This window comes from Metopolophium dirhodum, chromosome 6 (assembly GCF_019925205.1).
Source record: "Metopolophium dirhodum isolate CAU chromosome 6, ASM1992520v1, whole genome shotgun sequence".
NCBI classification, from domain to species: Eukaryota; Metazoa; Arthropoda; class Insecta; order Hemiptera; family Aphididae; genus Metopolophium; species Metopolophium dirhodum.
In genome coordinates this window covers 1,809,280-1,835,249 of record NC_083565.1, presented here as the reverse complement: position 1 = coordinate 1,835,249, position 25,970 = coordinate 1,809,280, and the positions used below count along the sequence as shown (strand labels likewise).

At 29.0% G+C, this 25,970-nt stretch overlaps 4 protein-coding genes across 4 annotated transcripts; 2 read left to right on the top strand and 2 right to left on the bottom strand.

Annotated features, from left to right (window-relative positions):
* Positions 1 to 634: 634 nt before the first annotated feature.
* Positions 635 to 4,300, bottom strand: LOC132946437 (26S proteasome non-ATPase regulatory subunit 14). The gene is made up of 6 exons (XM_061016440.1): positions 4,129 to 4,300; positions 3,778 to 4,030; positions 3,505 to 3,721; positions 1,404 to 1,516; positions 1,079 to 1,279; positions 635 to 1,005 (listed from the first exon to the last, which is right to left on the bottom strand). Exons 2-6 carry the CDS (start codon positions 4,018 to 4,020, stop codon positions 844 to 846), a joined length of 936 nt encoding a protein of 311 aa, XP_060872423.1. The 5' UTR covers positions 4,021 to 4,030; positions 4,129 to 4,300; the 3' UTR covers positions 635 to 843.
* Positions 4,301 to 4,447: 147 nt separating this feature from the next.
* Positions 4,448 to 5,338, top strand: LOC132946438 (COX assembly mitochondrial protein homolog). Its single transcript, XM_061016441.1, has 4 exons — positions 4,448 to 4,498; positions 4,674 to 4,766; positions 4,839 to 4,943; positions 5,008 to 5,338. Exons 2-4 carry the CDS (start codon positions 4,700 to 4,702, stop codon positions 5,211 to 5,213), a joined length of 378 nt encoding a protein of 125 aa, XP_060872424.1. The 5' UTR covers positions 4,448 to 4,498; positions 4,674 to 4,699; the 3' UTR covers positions 5,214 to 5,338.
* On the bottom strand, positions 5,097 to 6,708 carry LOC132946436 (uncharacterized). The gene is made up of 3 exons (XM_061016439.1): positions 6,236 to 6,708; positions 5,666 to 6,170; positions 5,097 to 5,604 (listed from the first exon to the last, which is right to left on the bottom strand). Exons 1-3 carry the CDS (start codon positions 6,419 to 6,421, stop codon positions 5,339 to 5,341), a joined length of 957 nt encoding a protein of 318 aa, XP_060872422.1. The 5' UTR covers positions 6,422 to 6,708; the 3' UTR covers positions 5,097 to 5,338.
* Positions 6,709 to 12,093: 5,385 nt separating this feature from the next.
* LOC132946286 (neuronal synaptobrevin) lies at positions 12,094 to 25,493 on the top strand. The gene is made up of 6 exons (XM_061016198.1): positions 12,094 to 12,720; positions 15,003 to 15,123; positions 15,189 to 15,267; positions 15,347 to 15,426; positions 18,605 to 18,656; positions 21,827 to 25,493. Coding segments are annotated over exons 1-6 (354 nt in total). The 5' UTR covers positions 12,094 to 12,718; the 3' UTR covers positions 21,847 to 25,493.
* Positions 25,494 to 25,970: the final 477 nt, after the last annotated feature.

Sequence of the window (25,970 nt, the reverse complement as noted above, 5' to 3'; positions counted from 1 at the left end):
GAAACAAAACACATTTGACTGTACTGTTAATTCACTAGTAGCGTACACAAATATTCTCAATGGAAAGGGTTAAAATAAAAAATTATATATTTATGTATGGTATATATCAAAATGTTTTTTTAACTTAATTTATTTTATGTCTATATGAATAGTAAAAAATACCAAGGGAACCAAACAACCCTCATTGAACGGTTTTTGTACTTCACTGTAGTTAAACAGTATAAAAGCTAATACACATTCATAAATGCTCATATATGTATTTTATAAAGTACATTTAAGGACGATAGTCACCTATTCATATTCATGAAGCTGCTTACAGCTGTTTTTAAATAACCTTTGACTGCTAATGACTTTTGAATGTATTATTATAACTCTATAACTATTTTTAATAATCTACAAGCCACCACTGATTTATAAATACTTATGATAATTAATGCGAGGAAAATTCTTAGACTTGTAATTAAATAAAAACGTAGTTAAAATTATTTTATATGAAAACACTTGAATAGTTAGTAAACTATTAAATATTATTATTTATTACACTCATTATTCCTTTTTTTACTTTAATACCTTAAAATAAAATTGAGAATATTTATTTATTTAAAATTAAAACCTAATAATATGAACGATGATAGTAGCTTAAATTATATGAATAGAAACCTTTATTAATCAAGATTTATTTATAATATAAAAAAAGAGAAATTAAAGTTATGACTTATGAGTAATATTCATAGAAATATTGGAGCGGCAAACAAATATTAGCCATTAAATTCTGATATACAGTTTAAAATAATTTATTTCTCTCCATATTTTTTCCTTGATTGCATAATATTTTCACAAGTATTATTTAAATACTACAGTATCCAACATAGAACCCAAACACTGAACAATGTTTCCGGACATTAAATTATCAACTTTTTCTTCCAAATGCCTCTTAGGATCTTGTTTGCCTACATTTTTAATGGCCAATTGTTCTGGTGTCATTTTATCCTCATCTTCCAAAGCCTTTAACAATTACATACAATACATTTAATAATGAGTAAATAACTATTTTTTTTACAATAAAATAAGTATTTACTTTATTATAACTCTTAGCTAATTCTAGCATTTCTTTAACTGTAGTTCGGTTGGTATCACAGTGCTTCTCATAATCTTCAAGTGCCATTCCATCCATCCATGATTTCTTGTGTAAATTCAATAACATTTTTTGTTCAAGTTCGTTTTTCCGGTAGTTTATTGAAATGGAATAGTAATGACGATTAAGACCATGAATTAGAGCCTAAAATGAAAAATAAGATGTTACAACTCATCTACATCTATATCTATAAGATATTATATCTTTTGAAATATGTAAAATGTATCATCAATTATTATCAAAAAATAAAATTCAATAGTTTACTGACTTGAACTGAAGGTTTTTGTAAATGTCCTAAGTTGCTAGTAGTTTGTCTTGGCTCTTGGCCAAGCACCATCATATTGGGATTGATTAAACGGAAGGCATCAATAACTACCTTTCCTAAACAATATATAACAAGCTAAATTTATTATTTTTTTTTCTCAATGATTAAAAGAACATCATTATATTTAATTATCTATTGAGTGCATACATAGCATATGTTCGTTAAATGTTAATAACAAAGATACATTTTTTTAAAAGTATCTTAATTTGTTTGATCTTAGTTAAGAATTCATAGACATTATTTCATATTATCAATCTGGAAGAGGACATTGTATCTACATTTATTGTCTCTGTCTATGTCTTTCTAACACATAACAACCAAAATAGATTACATTCAGCAGTTCAAATTTTGAGTTAGTAACTATAATATTATAGTCAATTGACCTATACTCTATTCAAAATAAGAATGGTAATCAGTGGTGATGCGTTTTTTTCAGCGAAAGTCAGACTCTTATCCTATTGAGTCGACGCACGATGCCAGTGCTTTGGAACAAAGCCACACCCTTACGCACAAGTTGACTACTGTTTTTATTTTTAATAGAGTATATTATAAGACTTAAAGGTGAAAACAATAGCTATGGTCTCTCGTTGGATTTTTACAATATTTTAGTTTTTAAAAAATTTATGAGTATGTAAAGTATTGTAAAATTCCAATAATATAACACATATTATAATGTTTTTAATTTTAAGTTTAATTTGTAGAGGTTAATTCACTCTAATATTAAGAGGACGTAACACTGGTATTTGTTGTCTCCGTCTTACAAGTGCGTAACATAGCAAATTTACGTGTAGCTTCGTTAGTTTATAAATTAAAATGAATTGACCTATTATGAAACTTTATGGTGGGAATATTATCTATGTTTGTATGTTGATTTTTTACGATAGTTCAATTTTTTAGCAAGTTAGGCGTATATATTATTCCGTAAATTAAAAATGCTCACTTAAAAACTGAATTATCGTAAGAAACCAACGTACAAACACAGATAATGTTCTTACCATCAAGTTTCATAATAGATCAATTCACTCTAATGTTTAAGCTAACGAAGCTACAAGTGTTCTGCTGAGTGTACATTTGCTATGTTACGCACTGGTAAGACGGAGACAACAAATACCAGTGTTACGTCCTCTTAAAGCTAATGACATATAATTGGAACTACTGAAGGTGTATTTTGGTATATTATGTACTAATGTGTTGATAGGATATCTGAGTACGTCTTCTTAAGGTTAGATGTGGATTATCAGGTGTTTTTTAACAATGAATAGAGTATTATGTTATAGTATAGTAGGTATGATGGAGCTCAGAATCTGTTAAGTAAAAAACAAAATATAATTGATTTCAGATTGAGCTAATAGATACCTAATATTAATATGACATTAATATTATATTAATGCAATTTAAAAATCTATTTCATTTTTTTAACAATATGTAAATATAGATATATGGAGTAAATAAGAGTATATAAGTATAGGTACCTAATATTTTTTTGTTCAAATGTACTATACTAGTATGTTATTTTTAAATTTAGTTGATACCCTTTGAACACCATAAACCCCCAGAGGCATTCAAACTGTGCATCCAAGGAATACCTTAGAGCCGCGGTACAGATGAGAAAAAATAATGAATAGAATAATGATGTTGGAAATTAGTGTGTAGCGATAATCATTTTACTAGAACTTCAATCTCGTTTTATATTCAATTTTGGTTTTCTAAGCATATTTAATACATTATATGTTTGACAATTAATGTATAAATAAAAAATAATTTAATAAAAGTTTTTATGTCCTTAGTAATTTGAGTTACCAAAACATTTTAATGAGAAGGAGCCGTGTGATGAAAAAGTGTTAATACCTCTTCCATAAACTTTCACAAAATATTTTGCTTTAAAACTTTAATTTTAAATTGACAAAAAATAGTTCAATATTGGTTGCCATTTCACAAAAAACATTAAGATTTTAAAAATAAAATAACTCATTTAAATGATTTGATAAGACTACACTAGTAAAGTTTATAGCTTAAAAATAATAAACACTATACAAAGTAATACCTTTGACACTTTGAATTGGGTCAACTACAACGGCAACAGCTCTTTCAGAGAGGGCTTCAAAACTTTGTTGTGTATTAATATCTACACCAGACAACCAGCAGCCAAACCCTGGATGTGAATGATACCATCCTACAACCATCTCCGGCCTGCCTGTTTGTTTCAACATATCCAACATCTTTGCTTGGAATACTGGGTCCACAGCTTCAACACTTACACCCTAAAATCATTAATTATTAACATCAAGTGAAAAAAAATAATAGTTAACATTCTTACGGTTCCAGTTTGTGGCATGGCGAATACATCAATGACACGTACGGTGTAATCATCCACAAATTCACCTAACATCAAGCCCATAACTTCCATAGGAACTCCAGCACGTCCATGTTTCAACATTTTTAACAAGGCCAACGACGACACATATACTTGTTCGGCAGTGTCTACAACAGGAGTATCGGCAGAAGGTGCCACCCCTTGTCCCAAAGGAAGACCACCACCCAACCTCAATAGACGATCCATGACTTTTGAACTATCCGCAAAACAAAATCGAATAAATAACAGACAAAAGGTTAATGTAATATGTTAGTGTTTAAACATTTACAAAATTAACGATATTATATGACATACCTGTGTTGTTGGTAACAGTTACGTTTCAAAATTACAAACTTATATTAAATCATAGACAACTGTGTTGTTTAGAGAAACTCACTATGTTAAAGATTCAAGATACTCAACACAAAGTATTGTATTTGTGAGTACTGAGTAGACAGTGACTAGTGTATATTATGTATTCGAAAAATGATTAAGCGAATTTGAGTTTGACAACAAACTAATCACATAACCTAAAATACTAAGTTTACCATGAAATTGAGGTTAGACCATGGTTAAACCGTAAAAATTAAAAAAATCAAAATTACTGATAGTGTGATTGATAAAGTAATATCAAACAAATATTAGCAGGATTATTATTTTAGATTTTTTAGAAATAGCTTGGAAAGTAAGTTGCAAGTGGACATTTTTGGAATTTTAAATCATAAAATATCTATAAAGTTATGTAATATTATTTTAAGTTATTTTTAGTTTTAAAAATCTTCTTTCTGTTTTACTAATATTATTTCAAAATACATTTTTAATTCTAGTTTATAGATAAACATTTTTTTTACTGTCATCAGCATAATAGGTACTATTGTATACTGTAATGTTTGCATCGTCAGAAGTTAAGGAGGAACGTACACCTCGATATGGAGGAGGACCGCACGGGTTGGGTATGCATATTTTCTAATGATACTTTCCTTAAATGTTTATCTCTTTAAAAATGATTTCAATTACATTTCCAGGGGATCCTGATAGCTATAAATTAAGAAAAATTGAACAAAATGTAGTAATACCAAAAATTGTACGAGAAAGAGCAAAATATGAAAAATGTTCTGAAGAAAATAAAGGTAATATCACTAGTCTAGGTTTGTTATTTATTGGTAAAAATTAATTGTTTCACACTGTGTTTAGTTTTTGGAGATTGTTGCTTAAATACCGGATTCTGGATGTTTTATAAATGCAGAACAGAAGTAAAAGGATTAAATGATTGCATGGCCAAGTGGTTTGTCAATGAAGATTTTATTAAAGAATGTCGTGATCAATATTTACAAGAACGAAGACAATACAGACTAACAGGAATTAAAAAAAATGCAGAAGTACAGAAGATGAAAAGTTAAAGAAATTAAAAAAAAATCATAGATTAGAAAGAACTGACCTAAAATAGTCATTTAATCTGTATATTTTTGTTTTTAGTCACACAATATACTATTTTTTTGTGTAAGGTTTACTCATATTAACAACATTAAGGTTTTTTTCTGTTTTGAGATGGCACCCAACGTCTGACTATAGTGTCATTGACAGTGTATTGTGACAGATCGATCAGCATTCCTTCTTCATATGCAGGACCAAGAACTGTGCATATAAGTAGCTCTTTACTGGCAGCTTCTATTGCTCTACCACATCCATACCACGAAGGCCATGATGGTAGCAATTCACTATTTTGACCATTAACGCTGATCACAACCACATATGAAGAATGATAGTAAATAGGTGATGATTTGTATAGTACTGAAAAAATGCATATACCAATTAAAAAAATAATTTTTTGAATTCAATATTGATAACTTACCATAATCTCCACCATACTGTTGTCCCGGTTTGACAACCCATCCTTTTGATCTATAATAATGATAAGCTGCATAAAAATAGGGAAAATTTTTTTTCAAACCATTAAATTGCTTCCAACATTCAACTATACTTATAAGTGAACTGTCTTCTTTTCGCATTTCCAAACATTCTAAAGTGTAAGATAAAAAAAAGGCTTCTTCTAAAAGTAAAAAGTATGATAATTCATGTTGAACGCCTGATAGAATTAACAACTGTTCATATTCTGTAGAACAACTTGATTTTAATTCTTTCCAATTATTATAAACTGACTTATTAGCAACATAATCTTCTTGAAGTTTGATGTGCAAGTTTTTTTCATCAGTCACGTTCTGGTTATTATGAGGAAAATCAAATGGCACTAATTCCATTGCTTGCCAATTTTTTTTTTGCCTTAGAACTTGATTTTGTAGGGTTTTGTAATCTATGAATTTATCCTTGTCAATTATACCCAATTGTCCAAAACATCCCTAGTATTAAAAAATACATATTTTAATACATATTCCTAAAAATTAAATATTAGCATTTAACAAACCAAATTGCAAAGACGTGTTTTGTCATTTAAATCGTTGATGATAATAACTTTCCCATTAAAAATTCCTTGGTATTTTGGCCATGAATTTTGTTCTAAAATTTCTCCATTTTCGTCATAAATTGGAAAATCTATCAGTTTAATGTTTTTTACATTTTTTTTTGGTACTGGTGGTTTCAAAGGTAACATTTTTACAATAATCTCAATTAAATGTTAAAATTGGTAAATCAGATACTAAGATTGAATTTTTTTAATTAATTTTATTGATTGAATTAATTTAGATTCGGATAAATTGTTTTTAGATTTAGTTATTTTTTTTTAATTTTGTGTTATAATAAATTTAATCTACCGTTATCAAACATAATTCAAAATAATATTATATTAACAATCATTTTAAAATAAAAAAGATCAAGAATTCTCAACATTTTCATTTTCATAAATCATAATAAGTAATCTACTGTATAATATAAAATACTACTATAGTCTATATTAATATTATCTATAAATGTTATCATCAAAACACACATTTTTTTAAATTTTCTTATCGTTAAGATAATAAAAAAGTTTATCAGTGTTGCCAATAGCCGTAGAGGAATGAATACGGGGATTTGAAAATATAGCATACAATATTACTAATATTATAGTAGGTAAGTACTAAGTACCACGATTTAAGACATACCTACCTTAAATATATAATAATATAATATTTAATATATCTTAAATCGTGGTAACTACTATTACACGTTAAAACATGATTAGATTGCTTTAATTATTAAATTTATATCCTGACAACCGTTGTAAAAAAGGTCTAATTATTAACAGTAAGCAAGTGGGTGATATACATAATATGTAAACGTATACTAAATTACTAAGCCTAATTATATAACTATATAAGTATAACACCTAGTTGCTAGTTGTTTACTAGCCAACAAATATGTCATAATTTTTAAAGAGAAAAACTAGTTTTATATCTTTGTGATACAAACAAGAAAACACTTGGTAATTGGTATATCCATTATCCATTGGTTTTGTAGGTACCTATAAATAATACCATAACGGCGTATAAGGTACTCATTTCTCTAGTTTATTTTTTAACGTATATACTCACTAAATTTACCCTGGTCTACGGGTGTTCAGTAGGTAGTATGTACTATTGTACTGGATATCCCCATATACCTATTAATATTTGACGTAAACAAAATATTCTGTGGTCGTTTGGAATTTTCAATACTCACTAGGAACCTATGCGTAGTAGGTAGATAAAAGCAGGTGATTATCAAAAAATATTTTGAAAACCAATGACCAAACCAAAGTTAAGAACCATAAACTCAATAAATATCAACTATTAATTTTTACCCATAAAAATATCTATTATAATTGGCTCACTGATTAGTGATGGTATGATACTCTTTCAAACAATACTGTGTCATATGTGAACATTTCAAAGTAGGGTATAGATTTTTTAGCATCAGATAATTTAAATGTTCATAAATATAAAACTCATACTAGTTATACTTGTACTTAGATAATCGATATAATTAGGCCTCGGTGAAATATTTATATAACCAACTATAGTTTAGTATTAATTTACCGATGTAATATTAATTTTGAGAGAAAAATAACATTTTTTTTTTCTATGATAGGGTTTTTAGTTTTTACCAGTCGCCATGGAAAAGGCGTATACCTACCTACGAATAGTTTTAGCGATACGTCATTGGTACCGTACCTAGATCCTGGCGGTTCAAAAATCGTGCGTGGGTAGGAATAATAAACTTAATTAGATATCTATATTGATAGGTACTTTCAATTTCGAGTTTTTACGAAGTAAATCATCATGCCTGTTATGCTTTAATTAACATAGTTTACCTATATAATAACTAATAATTGCTAGTGTTGACAGTGTTGATGAAAGTGGATGGATTTATAACTTTTTATTAAATTTAACTGGTTGTGCTGTTGAACTGTTAGATCTTTAGGCCACACTGCCTAAGGGCTAAGGCCTAAGAGTACTTATAGAGTAGAATGTATAATAAAGTAAGCAACAGACTGTGTACCGGCTTCTATCTATACGCTGTATAAACTAGACATGTACCTACTTACGTAATACGTAGGTATTGATTATACATTTACTCGCCAATTATTTGTAAAACAATTGTAGAGAAACACTGATTAGATCAAAAACTTTTAAGTTAATAAAGTTCCAAGTTTTCTTGTAAAAAAATGTTCTTAGTCGTACAATATACCCTGCAAAACCATAGTATCTACATAATATGGCCACATAGGAAAATAATACATATCTATTATAATGGTATCTATGTCGACAATATGTAGTACATATAATATATATTTATATTAGATTTATTATATAATAATAATACAATATTCTATAATATATTAATATGAAGATATAATCTTTTGAAAGTACTTGAAATATTATAAGATCTTTGTGACTTTGTATTAACATTTGAGTTGGTACTATTGATAAAATTATTAAAATTTTAATTTATTAAGCACTTTTACACATAGCTAGGTACAACATTCTTATTTTTATTTTATAACATGTTTTACGGCAATAAAATAAAATTTGTTCATAACAACTGACAACTGTAATAATATTATATATAATTCGTTTGTGTAATAATTGACATATTATAATACCCGCATGGATAGTTGTTACTTGTTAATAGATACATCTAACATGTCAAATATCAACACGTGACCTTTTTTGGATAGTTGGATCTGTAATTGATTGTAATATGTATATTGTGTTATTAGTTATTACTTATTACATAAGTAGTATCAATTTATCTATACTTGTTTTATAAAAATCGAAAATGATTAACTCAAATATAGACCACTGATTATACCTACGCTATAAATTACCTAAACTGTAGTACGAAAATATTGTATTTAAATAGGTATACTGCAATTTAACAAATTACATTATGGAGTTTCGACGAATATTAATTAGGTACATTATGTACATAAACATAATATAACAATACTCACAAAGACAAATTAAATTTTTGTTTTTGATTAATGACACACGGCCATATACAATATGGTTAATAAAAGAAAATTAATTGTGCCTATATAACATAATAGTTATAGGTAGTTTAAATATTGATTAGATAAAATAAAGTATTAACAAAAAAATTAAACTTAAAAATTACACTGCCTATCTCAATAAGCATTTAATGTCATTATTAGCTTACCATAATATTTCTAATTGGAATATTAATTTTGTACAATAATATAGGTACAATAATTGTTGATTCAAAGTAGTACCTATTTGCTTTATACATTATTGAGATTCATATAAAATCAAAAACAAACTGCATGGAAGTCGGACTGCTATAACTAATAGGTATTATTTTTAAGTGTATATTCCTCATCATTGAGGACTGAGGTCACTGTAGTCTGTAATGTAATACGTGTAATGTATACTAAATTTGAAATCAATGATAAATCATTATAATATTATTACCTATACGAAAAACGATTTTGAGCAGAGATAGGCCATCTCAGTGCAAGCCGCATCGACTATTTCTAAGGATATTTTATTTATATTACAATAAGTAGGTAATTTTAATATTCTTCTTCTGTAGTAATACTACAGATTATATAAAACGAATATAATATAATGTAATATAATCTGTGGTAATACGTTAACTGGTAGGTTAAACTCCCCCCCCCAAAAAAAAAAAAAAAATTCATCACAATTATATCCTAATATATTATTATTAACTTACAACGTATGAGTCAATACAATACCACCGACGCGCGTATTTTATAACGGTGTAACTATATAGAATTTATTATGTTCTTCCCATAGAATTATTCTAAATATTTTAAATATTTCGTCGGGAATAGAAAATAAAATTAACATGATTGCGTAAAATTCAAGACCCCAATAAATAAGTATGTTTGAATTACAACAAAATCGATTTTAACGAAAACTGCATACATTCATTAGTTCGTTAATTAACTCCACAACATGTATGTCTGCAGTATTTAAAAAATACTTTTTAAAATAATTTAATTTGAATACCTAACGCCTTTAAACTTAAGAGTACAATGTAATAATATTATTACTATTTTATTGTTGTACCTATATATATTATATAGGTATTGGTATATAATATATAGCGTGCGCATATTATGTATACATAATACTATAGTACCTATTTCTTGTCGTGTTTAAATATATATATATATATATATATAGGTATAAGAATATTTAGAACTTCAGATTTAGATTAAGTTAACCCACGTTGTCGGACTACGACGTCAATAAACAAATAGATACTTTTAAGTTTCATCAACGTTTTATCGTTGATGATACCTATATATTATAATATTTATACTATATATAAGTAGGTACTGCAATGAGAAAAACAAAACACGAACCGACCGAAAATCACTGTTTATCCTATATATTGGTAGTTGGTACGATCAGGTCACGGAACTTGCGAACTAATGTGTAGAGCTGGATAATATTACGCACGAGTTATTGGTATACCTACCAAGTACATTGTATAAGTGCCTACAACAATAACGAATAATAACGAAAATAGAAAAATGTCAGCATAGAAATATCAGAAAAAATGCCAAAAATCGTATGTTGTGAACATCAATATTATGTATGTGTATATCCACGTAGCAAGTACCTACTTAAACACCCAATACAATAAGTAAAAAAAACCGACAAATGATTGGGACGGACAGCTAGTCATCGTGTCTTTTTGACGTCATTTGTGTACCGTGTGTAAATATAAATATCATGTATCTATAATATGATAATGTGCCTATAATACCTACAATACACGCACGTCCGTATGCGTACTCCAATATAGCGTGTGCATGTAAAATACGCGTCATGTGCATATATTACGCCCGAATTCGATCGCTGCCGCCGCCGCCTAAGAGCAATATAGAATAATAATAATATATAATCGTTGGCGGAGGACGCCCACGGTCGAGGAATCAGCGTTGCGCGCGACGAAATCACATGTACCATATATACCATGTACGGGGTGATCCTCATTTAACTGGTTACAGTAATTTTAAGTCATAATATGAAGTACAATGTACCTACGCATATATATATATTTTTAAAGTGTTAAGTATTTATAACACAACGTTTTTACAAATAAAAATATGTGTAATAATTGTTTACTATTTGTTATCGTACCTACGACCTACCTATAGTCTATATAATATTATGACTATCTACGCGCGGTGTCTTAGGGTTTTTTCATCTTGTTTTCAATTTATCACCTATATATTAATTTAACTACACAACTTGCAGGAGTAGAATGCTTTTCTGAAAATGTTGACGTGTATCGACTATCGATATCGAATGATGAACAAAATATGGGAACTTCTATCACCTGCATAGTATGAAAATGGACTTGAGAAATCATATAGCGTAGCGCCGCGTAAAAATGGAACATCCCGTATATACAATATATATGTATAAACGTACGCGTATACGGGCGCTAAAGGTTTTCCTTGTTTTCCGCGGTGCGTGGGCGGCGGTTGCGAGGCGTCTGCGGGGGTGGTTTGGGGCGCCGGTGTCGGTGCGGGTCGGTTACGGCGGCGGCGGCGGCGAGCGGGTCCGCTGTGGGCGACTCAGCTACGCGTACAATTGTATGGGTTATACGACCGTGCAGTCGGACGGCGGTGGTGGAATCGTTGGAGGTGGCGAAGGTGGGTGTGGAGGTGGTGGTGGTGGTGGCGGCGTTGTAGCTGGTGTGTGTAGCGCCCTCGACGGGGGTGCGCGCGGTGTTCCGTTCCCTTACGACGCGGCACTGCCGCGTATAGAGTAGTCCGTTCCGAGGGACCCGATCGATCGTCGAGCGGACGCCGCTCACCCACACACCCACACACACACACGAAAACTTACGCACACACTGACGTGGAAACTTACACACAGACACGATATATGACACTATATAACGTACGGTGGGACGACGCGCGCGCGCACACGCATACAGACGGTACTGGCGGGCACTCACACGCGCGCGCGAAAGCTCACGGCAGCCAGTGCCTTCTACAGTCGTCGTCGACGCCGCCGCCGCCGCTGGCAAAAACAAACTTTAATTTCAAATAAAATTCTCGTCCGGTACCATCTCACACTGTCGTCGCCGTCGTCATCGTCGCTATAATAATAATATAACATATTATACCGCGCATATCACGCTAGCCCGGTGTACCCTTATTCGTTATCATAATACCACATACCTACGCATAGGTGCCACCGAGAAAATTCTATACCTGCGACCGAAGAGGAATATATGTTACATCCATTCGCCGCGCAGCGCAGGTCCTAAGACATAACTATACGCTGCAGCTGAGTCGCCACTGCTGCACTCAGGCGCGCATATACTATATTATAATATAGGCAGTCGTCGTCGTACGACTCGCACATTCGGCGTACAGCAGCGACCGTAGTCGATTCATTCCGATCGCTTTACGGGCAAAATGTGAGTATAAATGTATAATATTATCGTACCTATAACAATAGGCATACATATTATTTTATTATGACGTTCGTCTATATAAGAACAGTATATTATAGTCACAATATAATGTGTAATATATATTTCATAATATATGGCTATGTCGTGTCACGTCAGTTTCGTATACGCTCATCAAAACGTACACGCGTGAGCTCGAGGGTCACGTCGTTTTCGAATTCCCACAAACTTTCCTCGGTTGCGGCGGCGGGGAGTGGGGTAGGCCGTTTTCGCTCAACGCCCAAACGCGGTCGAGTGTATAGCTATACAGTGCTCTCCGCGCGACACTCTCCACCACCCTCCTACCCCACAAAACCCTTCCAGACCGTCTCCAACAGGATTCCGCTTTCGGGGAAGTCCGCTCCACCACAACGACCGCCGCCGCCACCACCACGCCCGTGCGTGCGAGATATATGTTACCCTCGTAACAACTCGTGCTGAATGCTTACGCATCGTACGATACTTTCGACAGATACCGTTTTTTTCGGATGGGCGTATAATATAATATATCGCGTTGCGGGGTCTATGAATTATGTATACACATTATAATACAATATTATGTTAGGTATTATGATGTGTACGTGTTTTCATCCGGACTTTCCCGCACGTAATCCCGTAGGCGGCCCCCGCCGTTTTTACCATCGATTTATCAGTGGGAGGCGGCGATGATGGTGTGTACTGTGTTGTATTATTATGTATAGCTATACACAGTTCCCTACCTACATAGGTATAGGTCAATTTCAGCTGCAGCTCATCGTCGGTATATTATGCACACGATATTATATTATTTACCGATGGTGCTCTATATATATGCAGCCCCTATTTAGTGTACACTGTGTAGTACGACACAAGTACGAAAATTCAAATGTTCAGTAGGTACGTACTACTTAAAAAAAAATGTGTAGCATTCAAAATGTCCAAATTATCTTTACAACTTTGCCCGTATGCTCACACTTAAAGCTGCACAGCTTGATTAATATTATACAACATAAAGTGTGCTGTACGCCTGTATTTTACGATTTTTTTTTTTTAATTGTGAGTAGTTCTAGATGAATATTCACGTAACATAAAACCTATAATATGTAATTCTGACGTTGCTTCGAAAGTATTACTGTATAGTATACGACTAGTATCCAATTGATTATGAATTAACTATATTTAGGACTAATGATAACCAGTAACGGCAGAAAATAGACGATCAACTTTTTATTTATAACGATATAATATTAGAATCGTTTTGTGAAAACGTATCACACATTTATAACGATAATATTATCCGGAAAATATTATCAATACTTACATATTAAGTACATAAAAGCGTTAATATGTATATTAAATAAACTATATAGTATAATATATATGTGGCAACTATTCATATTTTTATATTGTTTTTTGGCTACTTAAATTTGAAAATTATATAATATTAATTTATGGTTTTGGGTGGAGATTAAAAAACACTATTAATTTTAAGTATTTTATTATTAATTTTCATGAATTCAATATTATCTACTTAACTATAGTAACTTTTTATTCTACACACTTCAAAAGCGTATACTATACAATTTTGTATATGAAATCGTTAAAAAACTATATTTTTTTTAGCAAAAAAATCAACGTCGAAACGCCTAAGTTTACCTTGTATATAACGGCTCAGTATACTGTGTTGCGTTAATTATAATTATTGCTTCCATGTTTGTTTGCAAAATTTCAATAAATAATTAAATAAGGAAAGTTAGATATTAAAAAGTTAATTCTGAAAAAGAAGTCAACAAAATTAATTCATATTGCACTAGGTACTCGATTTTTCCGATCTCCACACCCTTAAAATCACCCGGAACGTAAGTCGGTCAAGTGAACTACATAATATTATAGATATATATTATAATACGTACAAACACGTATTGTATACGTTTGTATATTGCTAACTTTATTACGACGGCTATTGTGTAAACGCGTGTCCTGTACCCACCTTCAGAAATCCTATGTGCAAACATGGCCCTGCCGAGCACGCGTGACAAATACGACAAACAGTATTTCGTGTAATTGAGCAAACAAACTAGGGTCGAAATACCTTTTTGTATAAAATGTAATACGCCCTTCTTCGTTTCTCGCGTCGCCAAAGAAACCACTTACTCGTACAACGATCGATGATAATGATGATTACGAGGACAGTGATGATGATGATGATGATGATAATAATATTAATTTTACATTATACATTTATTATAAGTTATGTATGTATGATACAGGGCCGATGGAACAGGCGCTGGACTTACCGCCGGAGATGACACAGTGGTCGGAGGCCCAAAGACACCACAGCAAATCGCGGCGCAAAAGCGATTGCAACAAACACAAGCACAAGTCGATGAGGTGTGTACGAGTGCAAAAACGGTGCGATTTATTTGAAACTTACTGTATTACTCGATGTATTTTAGGTGGTGGATATTATGAAGACGAACGTGATGAAGGTACTGGACAGGGATCAAAAACTCTCCGAACTGGACGACAGAGCAGGTTTAAACCGTTTTTGCTCATGTTTAATATATTTATTTTTTTATTATTATTAATTATTTGTATTTATTTTTTTTCACAGATGCATTACAACAAGGGGCATCGCAATTTGAACAACAGGCTGGAAAACTAAAGAGGAAATTTTGGCTACAAAATTTAAAGGTATGTAGTAACATTATTCGATATTAAGAATTACTTAAAAATTATGAAAATTCATACTCGTTCAAGTATTTTCATCAATATAGCTCACCTCAGTTTGAGAGAACAAAGCTGAATTCAATATTCATAATTAAAGGATTATTTTTTATTAGATTTAAAAAAATCGTTTTTTCACAATTTTGTTTAGAAAGATTAGTATATTTTAAAACTAACATTATTAGGCCTCATCAAATATATCTTTTTTTTAAACATATTGTACAGACCAGTAGTTAATAGATTAAATCAACAATTTCTATGAAAATAAACGATATTGTGGACATACAGAATAAAATTGATGGTTAGCGGAAAAGCATTAACAAAATTGTAAATTGCATCTTTAAACAATTTATAAAAGCGTTAAAAAAAACAGTACGTTCTATAACACATAAGCTACACGACTGTTGTTACTTATTAGTCATTTTGTGTATACATTCGATGTACAATATAATATTGTAAAATAGGTCAAAATGTAAAATATCCGAAAATTACACGTCTATGAGGAGTATAGGGGCACCGCCATACACTGATTCTTTCTATATTTGATCTAGGAACATAATATGAAATATGTTTTGGTATAATTAAACCTATAAATGGACTTTATAGTTTATTATAAGTATATCTACCAATTTGAAAATTACACAAATCGTAGCTATCTATATTTAAGTTTTGAAATTATCAGTTATGATAATATTATTATGCTTAATAAACGGTTTTATTCTTCAAAATAATTTGTTTTAAAGACTAATAGTTAAGATTTAAAAAAATATTAAACACATAAATAGGTAGGTATATAATAGGTATATAATTATTTTAATTTTTGCATATTTCGATAAAATTCAAATTTATTTCAAAACGATTTTAGATTTTTAAGCTTTAATAATGTAAATGGTTAAAGGTAAATTTTTATACTGCGTGTTGGATATAAAAAAGATAATAAAAAAGATAATAAAAAATATTGATGTAGGTAAGCTGTGGGCTAATATACCCAAGTTGTATATTTATTCCTAATGTTACTATCGCAACACAACCGGAAGTATGCAGCAAGATAACTACCACAATATATTTATATATATCTAATAAATGCTATATCTACATGACTACATAGGAATAGAAATATTTTTACTAAAAACTTGACACCATGTTATAAACATAAGTCGATAATATTTAGAAACAATATGACTGCGCGCCTGTAAGTTGTCATGAATCTGTGTATTTAATTCATAAATAACAAACTTGCGTTCAGAACTTGAAGTTTGGATACGCCATTCTCAGTTTTTGTAAAGTCAGCTGCTATAAAAGACATGATTACAAGAAAATATAATATTACCATTAATACAATATAATATATACATTAGTCCTATTATCTATGAACTGTTATATACTTATATGGTTTTAATAACTTTTTTAAAAATTATATTAAAAAGGTTAAATGCGTTAAAACAGGGGTGGCTCCAAGGGGGAGGGGCTAGGGGCCGCACCCCCAAGCTGTATTTCTAAACAATTTTATACTGTTAAAAACAAAATTACAAAAATAAATCATCTAAATTGTCTGAAAATGATGACTTGCCCCCCCCCTCCCCATAATCATAACCATGTCTCTGAAGCCACCCCTGCGTTAAAATAATTAGTTAAAATCAATTAAATTATCAAAAAACCTTTGCCAATAAAAAGAATGCACGGACCACATTATATAGATAAATTTAAAAAATAATTACCTCCCTTTATATAACTTATTAGATAGTTTACTTTATACTTTGTAATTATTATTATGATACATTTTTAACAAACAACAGTGTCTACTTAAAAAAATGTATTTTTAAAAAATAACTCTTTAATCTTGAAATTATTGCGTATAAAAGATGGAGAAAACACAAATTGTAAGAGACTTATCAAAAGAAAACTACACAATTTTTAGTTTTTGATTAACTTTAACACTTTTGTAGTAAGCAACAATCATAAATAAATCCAACTAACATTTTTTATAATGTAACCAAATATGTGTTAACTAATTCAATGATGTAAGAAGATAAGGTAATATTTAACAATGGGCTACACCCACATATAAATAAGTAAAACAAATAATCATATACCTACCTAATAATTACTCTTATCAATAAATACCTACATATCTTATAGTTTTTATAATTCTAACCAGTAAAAAATGACATACCTTTAATCTTTATTTATTCTGACATTCTGTACTAGAATAGGTACTTACTAGTTTAGTTAAGTTATTATTAACCTACTTCGTATACAATGTCTCAAAAGCCATAATTTAAATAGATTTATAACATTATATTTTGCATGCATTTAAAAATGCTTTTTATTTATGGTGGTTTTGATTAATAATAAATATTAAATATCACATCATAATATTAAACGATTAGAGGTACCTATACCTCAACAAATGTACAGCATGTTTTTATCTTTATGGCTATCATACCATTATACCAATATAAGTAATAATGTATAAGTAAAACAAAATGAAGCGTTATATAATATTTAGTTCAATACTTAAATTATTTTTCATTATAATACTAAAGAAATAAAATAATAGTTTTAATTAATTACAATTTGTGTTTACTATACTTTGATCGATTAATATTTCCAACAGGAAAATCATACTAGTTTTTCATTCTGATCTTTGCGTAAATACTTTACTAGCCACACATTACATTATGATGACTATTTATTTATAACCCTAATGTATAGACTATAGACGTATGATTACGATTTAAAATAATTATTTTATTATGGGGAACGGAGTGGCCGAGCGGACTAATAAGGCGTCGGTTGCGACGCGCACCAATGCCGGTTCAAAACCTCGGCCGCGGGTGCCATTTTTCTTCGGGCAAGTTATCGTGTTCGGAGAGAAGTGCCGCCATCCCCCACCCGGGCATGGCAGATACCTACGGGTGCCCACTTAAAAAAATTGCCAGACTGTGTAAATGTGTTTAAAACCTACAGTGCTTTTTCACACAGTAAAACCTAACCTAACCTAACCCAATGACCTAAGTTGCCAAGGGTTAATAAATAATAAAAAAAAATTATTTTATTGTTCTTTAATATTATCAAATTTGATAGATTTATAAAGTTTAAAAAAAAAATTGTAACTAAAGAATTTTTATTTTTTTTATTTCAGATGATGATCATAATGGGAGTTATTGGTCTCGTAATATTAGCCATTATAGTTGGTAAGTTCCAATAAAAACACTTTGATGGCTTAAGAATGTATAACATACCGGGAAATTATACAAATTTACCTATTCACAAAAATAATTGTTTAAAAAACGAATACAATATACAATAGAATTTAATTAAGCATTCCTCAAGTTTCAATTATATATGATATAACATTTCAGTTAGAAACACACAAAATTAATAAATATTGTTTTTAAAGCTTATTTTTTTATTCAAAATTCAACTTTGATTTATCCTTATAATACTATAAACATAATTATGTATTATCTATATATTATATATATATTTTTTTTTTTTAGTACTTATTTGATTACCAATATAATATATAATAGTATATATACAAATATATATGTATACATTATAAATAAATACATATATATATATATATACATTTAAATATATAAATATATATGTATGTATTATGTATATAAATGATTGATGTGTTCAGCTTAAAAATATTGTTGTTTAGCTGAATTTAGGACATTCGTTGTACTATAATATAAGGTCATATATAATATCAATAATATTTCCTAAATATTACTCGTTTATAATGTTTGAATAACACAGTATTATCCATTTTTAGAATAATTTATTTAGGTAAAAAGTTAATGAAATAAAACATAATTTTATTGTGCTATTATTAATGACGTGTCTTGTATTTGACAATGTATATTGTATATGGGATATAATACACATTATATACCTAATATTATACATATTTAAACCCTCTCAACATACCTATTATACTCTATAGTAGTCTATACCAACACGATAAACTAGAGAAAGACATTAAACAAAGCAACGGAATATTTTTAAAAAAAGGAGACAACACATACATAATATATTATACATTAATACATTATACTTACACAATGGATAATCATGCTTTGTTTTGTGTGCTTTATATTTTTGTGTGCCGTTTATTTATTACTATAATTTTTTCGTTCCGATAACGTCATGTGTTTTATGCATTTTGTTTCGACAACCGTTGATACTTAAATACTTGAACATAATTCTTGTTGAAACAATCTAACTCGAACACACTATTCTCTTCGGTATGTAATCTATTATTAGGTAATTTGTTTTTAAATTGTAAACTATTTAATACTTTTATATTTATTCCGTGTTTTGCACTAGTATTGCTATTTATTATCACGAATTTAATTTCAGTATTAACAACTCCTAAATATATATGAAATAGAGAATTGAAAACAAATGGTATGCCTTAAAACCCTTTAAATATTGTAGTCCTCCCATTATTCAATTATTTAGTATCTATACAATTAGGCTGGTCATCAGCAATACACGACCGTGGACGTGCGAACTAAAACAGCATACACAGAATACATAGACTATATTATACATTTATACATCATTTAATTTAATATCAATATTTCTTTGACTTATATTTAATTGCCTATCAGTAATTTCATTCAATCATTTATATCAAACATGTAGCTATTATTTTAAGTAGGTATCTATTTAATGTTTGTACATTTGCATGGCTTATTATAATATATTATTTATACTAACACAAGATTGTACACCACGGTATTTTAATAACCGTTATAGCAGTTCAATCAGTTAATATAATTGCAAATTATTTTTTCATCAACTTATTAATAATATATTATAAATTACTCAAAAAGTTAACTTTTGTACCTATTGTAGTTTTTACAAATTTACTTTGCACTTTAAAATAATTGTTCAAAATATTGTAAATTGCATATTAATTAAAACGGCTGTATTTATATCAAATGGTCTTAAATGTATTGTTAGTAAGAATTTGTTTTTGTAAACATAGTTATTTTACTGTAATGATAATATAATATATCTATTATCTACACTTTAAACAGTATTATACAGTACCTACCTATACACACTTCATAAAATAATAGTGATTCCCTTAAACTATACTTTATAAATTATATAATTATATGAACTATACAAATTAATTTTAAAATATACCTACTTAATTAATCTAAATAATAATAATAAAATTAAGGTTATGAATATATTTTAGTCGTTGAAATAAATAATAATACATACAACTTCATAATATAAAAAAGTAGATACCTAGGTACTATATTATAAAATGTAATAATATCTTCTGTAACTTTTATATTATGCTATCTGAATCTAACTGGTAACAATAAGTATAAAAGCAACTTTCTTTTAGATTATAGATAGTTATAGTTCATAAGTTATAACTAACAAAAATATATAATTAAATACAAATTCTAAAAATGTATTTATTAACTGTCATTCGCATAATTTCAACGTGTAAAGTCTGCTTTTTATAATTTAAATAAGTTTAAATAACGATCAAAAAAATATTAAGTTTAAATTTTAGATACAGTATACCTGCCTACATTTATTTTAAATACTTATACATAATTTTAAAACTGTAGGAAATCTATTAATGTTTAGTCCACTTAAATATAAAATATATGACTATAATATGTGCTATGGTAAAGTATTTGATCTACTAGAATACTAAATATTTACAGAATTTGTTTTATCTTGAATGTTACTTTTAGGTATGGGAAAACTAAAATAGAAAGCCGGGTATTTTTATTTGTTAAATGTTAGCCGTTTGCACGTTGTACTTATAGTATTATTAGTTAAATATGTGCTTTTTAATAAAAATTTAACTTTTTTTTCTGGTTTTTTTAAGAGTAACAATTTTAAATTATTTAAAAATAAAAAAAAATTGCAGACTATATACAATATAGGTTATTTTCAGTTTGCGTTGGTTAAATCAATATACGAAAGCATAGTAATATAATAACATGCTGTCATGCAGCCCTAGCCCCTAGTCCTTAGATCATATATATTATCTATGAATAAATGAATTATACGGTAGATCACATACTTAATCACAGCCAAAAATATTATTTACCATAAAATACGAATTAAATGTTTACAGTTTTTAATTAAATACCTACTTGATATATATTTTCAATATTGCTTTTAGTTATAGGAATACGAGTATCAATACAATTGTTGGTACTTTGTAGTTACTATATTATATTACGTACTTATTTTTATAGAGCAATTTTATTTAAATTATTACCTATACTATTAAATAGATTGCATTGTTTTTTTCATAGTTATTCTGTCTTATTGAATGTGTTAAAATATTTATTTTTTTTTTTTACAGCTTGGTTTTCGGATGAATAGGTAACAAACTTCGATGCGAGCCACCACACACAGTGACAACCGATCAACCGTCAAAAACGTGACTCTTTAAATGATAAAGAAACTGAAGGTGCATTAAAATAAAAATAAAACTTATAGATATATATACAATATACATATATATATATATATACTAAAAATACATAAATATCGCTTTGAAAAACTGCCCCTGCCCCCCAAAAAAAATAAATACTATCGTAATAATCGTTTAAAATGATTTTTGTTATACAGACTCACAAATTTACATGAGATAGGTACACGTACCTCCCTATACGGCTATTTCCATAAAAATAAATAAAAAATAACCACATGTACTTATCTGTATATATATTATATATAACGTGTATGTATGTGTATGGGTGTGTGTATACTTTATTTAATACCAAAGTATACGAATTCTTGATGAGTTAAACAAGAAATACAAATATCCATATAACTAAAACGATAGAATATCCTTTTGTAAATATTACTTAAAACTATTTTATATAATGTACATGTCTATCATCACATATTATAGGACTATAACGGAGTTTGTATTCCTTCACTATATAATATATTTTATTGAACCATAAAAATTGGGTAGGATTCTCAACATATTACCTACGCTACAATAATATTATACTCATATGTACATTATTATTATATGTATGAAAACCTATTCATTGTTATTTTATAGAGTACTTATATATTTATATGAGTATTGTTTGTACTTATAATATTTATATCCGCTTATTTAAATTTGAATAATTTATTATATGTATGGGAAAAACAACAGCTAAGCATAATATAATCTATCAAATTGTGATAAACATTGTGGCAAAATAAATTTGTTTTCAGATAATTTAAAATCATAATACACGTAACGCGTAACCCTGGGTCTAATATTAAAGGATTATTCATCAATCGTCAATTAATTTTGTTTAAAAAATAAACTTTTTACGAACATTTCCGATAAAATGAAGTCCCTCGTCTTTGAACAAATTGATATTATAATAAAATAGCAATAAAGAAAACAACTTAAAAATATGTTTAATCGTTATATTATACGTTTATATAAGTAGACGTATTTACGTAGGAATTTAAAATAATAATCATGTACATTCCCATTTTTAATAGGTATCCAATGATTTGTATTCAGATATTTAATACACCTGGAAAAGACAGTAAAAAGCATTTTAACATCAAAAGTACCTAGTTAAATAAATAGGTTTATTTTCAAACTAACATTTTTATTTAGGTAGGTATTTATTGAAGGTTTATTATAAATTATTACGCAGAACTGTTTTTTTTCTTTCGTTCATTCAATGAGGTTCGTTCATCCTATGATAATATGTGTATTGTGCATAATATAGAATTTTCATTGTTATTAAAAATATATCGGATAGCACCTATATAATATTATCTAGGCGTGATGAGTTTAAGCTTAGTTTATGAAATACAGATCATGCATTAATGCATAATATTACTAATAAATAAATAAATAAATTATATCACTTGTTATAGCCGTAGTAATTTCGGTGCGGCGGGAACACCCATCCATTACTTAAGACTATTTTCGTTTTTAAGTAAGAACATTGTGCTTCTGTGATTTTTTCAACTTTTAATTATTGATCTACTCGCAAAGATCAAGGCAATACCAAAAATTCCGAAAATCTAAAAATCGCTTTAGTCTGTGGTTAATTTAGAACAACTATTAACGAAAAAATCTTGGGAACCTATTCTATAATGCCCACCTTATCTATAATGACCTGTAACGACTTGTGGGGAGCTATATAATTTTTATCATTGGGGTTTTTTATTTTTTTTTTTTTTGTGTTGGGAGGAGGAGGGGTTATGAATGATTATAAAGGGTATGCGCTAATGTCTGTATGTGAATTTACTATGAACACCTCCCCGTTCACAAAAAAAAAATGGAAATATGACATGGTTATCTATTTCATGTAGGTAGGTATGCATGCGTAAATTGAGAGTATAGGTTCTGCAAGGGTGATCATTTACTGGTGAAAAATAAAAATCATGATTAAATGTTAACAATTATATCTTGAACCGTTTAGGAAAATCATTTTAGGAATCTTTAATAATTTACATTTACATAATGTCAAAAATTGGCTAAAGTTGACAATAATAATGCACATAATATACACTATACTATCTACTACACTATAGGTATGATACATTAATTAAGTACCTAGGTATTACAGATGATGTCGTTGATTGAAAATAAATTAGACCCATATGGTAATTGGGGGTTCTTTTAAGACTGTAAACTTCCATATAAAACTATTTTTAACGTAATCAAGAAAAAATGAGAAGAACATAATATAGAAACAAACTGTTAAGAAAAAAAAGCTTCACTCAGTATTGTTTTTAGATGTGTCACTATTAAGTTTAATATTTTTTTTTAATGTGATAAACACACTAAGGATAATATTTTTGTTTTTTTTTTGTGGTAAATATAAAGAATTTTGTCCAAACGAAACAGAAACTATACTTAATAATCAGGTAGTATATATTATATTGTTATATACGTATGTTAAACCCACATACTAAAAACAAATGTCCACTGGTCCAGTGGTGCAGTTGTACCTTTGTATGGCCACACGGTAGTTGGAGCTTGGGTTACTGCTTACATGATAACATTATACTGTTATACTAAAAACTTTTGTAATTATTTATGTTACCTATCAGTTACTCGATGGTTTTCTCGTAAGTTTAAAATACAGTATTTATGGACTTGAACCTTTTTTTCGATATAAGCCGCGTAACACTTAGTGTAATTTACTATTTTATTTATTGTAAACCAATGAGGTATCGCCATATCGGCAAACCTGTCTGAAAAGTTTGTTATTATAATCATAAATTTAATATAAGACGACGTAATTTGTGCCTATTTGACTATTACATAAATAACATATTAACACCTTTTAAGATTAATTAATAATAATAATTGTTGTATCGATATTGAAACGTTAATAGAGATTTATAAGGGTATATATATTTTGTCTCCCACAGTGTTATAGTATATTATTAAAACATAATATTTATTGTGTAATTAGAAAGGTAACATTTTACTTTTTACTTTAATATATTATTATATTTATCTCCATCGTCGACCAATATTGTCAAAATGTCAAGCTTAGTGATTTGGAAATTTGTTCTTATATTTTCCAACATATTATGCATATAGAATTTTTTATTGTAATAATAAGTTGAGCAACGCAACAAACACCAATTTAATTGCGCAACGCGCGTATATTAGATAACATTACCTATTTATAAATAAATAATATTAATTATTATAGTTTGTAAGAATTTGGTCTACAAAAGTGTGTATTGAACAAAAAATATTATATGCTCGTACCTATATACCTAGATATATTATAACCGAGTTGTCGAACGGAAACGTCCGGATGTAATATTATTTATACGATGAAATTATCATAACATATTATTACGCATGTACGATTTTGTCGAGTAGAAAACCTTTTTTGTGGCGTCTACTAAATTTTTATCGAATATAATATTATTATACACTTATATGACGTGTGTGTACGCGTGCATATATTATCAAATACACGAATATTATGGTATTATAATATATAATATAAATTATTATTATGAAAATGTTCCTCGTGAGTTTATATAATATGATATAATATTATATTAGTGGCGTAGCCATGAGGTCGTGGGGCTGAAGGGCTGGAGGCTGGAGCACTCGAGAAATTTCAGGAAAATAAAAAAATGCTCTCAGTGTTCTATGTATTTATGTAAGACGAAACCATGTATTATAGAATTGTTATTTCTATATATGCTGTTCGCTGATAAGGGCTGAAAATATTTTATACGCCCATACGGCATCAGCGTATAAAACCTATGAGCGATCATGGAGTTTAGCCTCCTCTATATACAATAAGTTATCAGCTCTTCCCCCACTCCACCAATCAAAACCCTGGCCACGCTACTGATATACCTATCGACACATCGATGATATGTATTATTCATATTATACCTAATATAATATGTTATTACTTATCCAGTTATTCCGTAGAGTTAAAGTGACTCATGAGCTCTAGCTCTAGTTATTTACATTGCCTACAACATAATAT

Bases quoted from the DNA above. Each gene is read 5' to 3' on its own strand.
- LOC132946437 (XM_061016440.1), bottom strand. From the start codon at position 4,020: ATGGATCGTCTATTGAGGTTGGGTGGTGGTCTTCCTTTGGGACAAGGG. The intron at 1,280-1,403 runs GTCAGTAAACTA...TTTTCATTTTAG, and splicing joins TACAAAAACCTTCAGTTCAA to GCTCTAATTCATGGTCTTAA. The intron at 1,006-1,078 runs GTAAATACTTAT...TAATTGTTAAAG, and splicing joins TAGCTAAGAGTTATAATAAA to GCTTTGGAAGATGAGGATAA.
- LOC132946436 (XM_061016439.1), bottom strand. From the start codon at position 6,421: ATGTTACCTTTGAAACCACCAGTACCAAAAAAAAATGTAAAAAACATT. The intron at 6,171-6,235 runs GTTTGTTAAATG...TTTTAATACTAG, and splicing joins AAACACGTCTTTGCAATTTG to GGATGTTTTGGACAATTGGG. The intron at 5,605-5,665 runs GTAAGTTATCAA...GCATTTTTTCAG, and splicing joins ACAGTATGGTGGAGATTATG to TACTATACAAATCATCACCT.
- LOC132946286 (XM_061016198.1), top strand. The intron at 15,268-15,346 runs GTTTAAACCGTT...TTTTTTTCACAG, and splicing joins CGAACTGGACGACAGAGCAG to ATGCATTACAACAAGGGGCA. The intron at 15,427-18,604 runs GTATGTAGTAAC...TTTTTATTTCAG, and splicing joins TTTGGCTACAAAATTTAAAG to ATGATGATCATAATGGGAGT.
- LOC132946438 (XM_061016441.1), top strand. From the start codon at position 4,700: ATGTTTGCATCGTCAGAAGTTAAGGAGGAACGTACACCTCGATATGGA. The intron at 4,767-4,838 runs GTATGCATATTT...TTACATTTCCAG, and splicing joins AGGAGGACCGCACGGGTTGG to GGGATCCTGATAGCTATAAA. The intron at 4,944-5,007 runs GTAATATCACTA...CACTGTGTTTAG, and splicing joins ATGTTCTGAAGAAAATAAAG to TTTTTGGAGATTGTTGCTTA.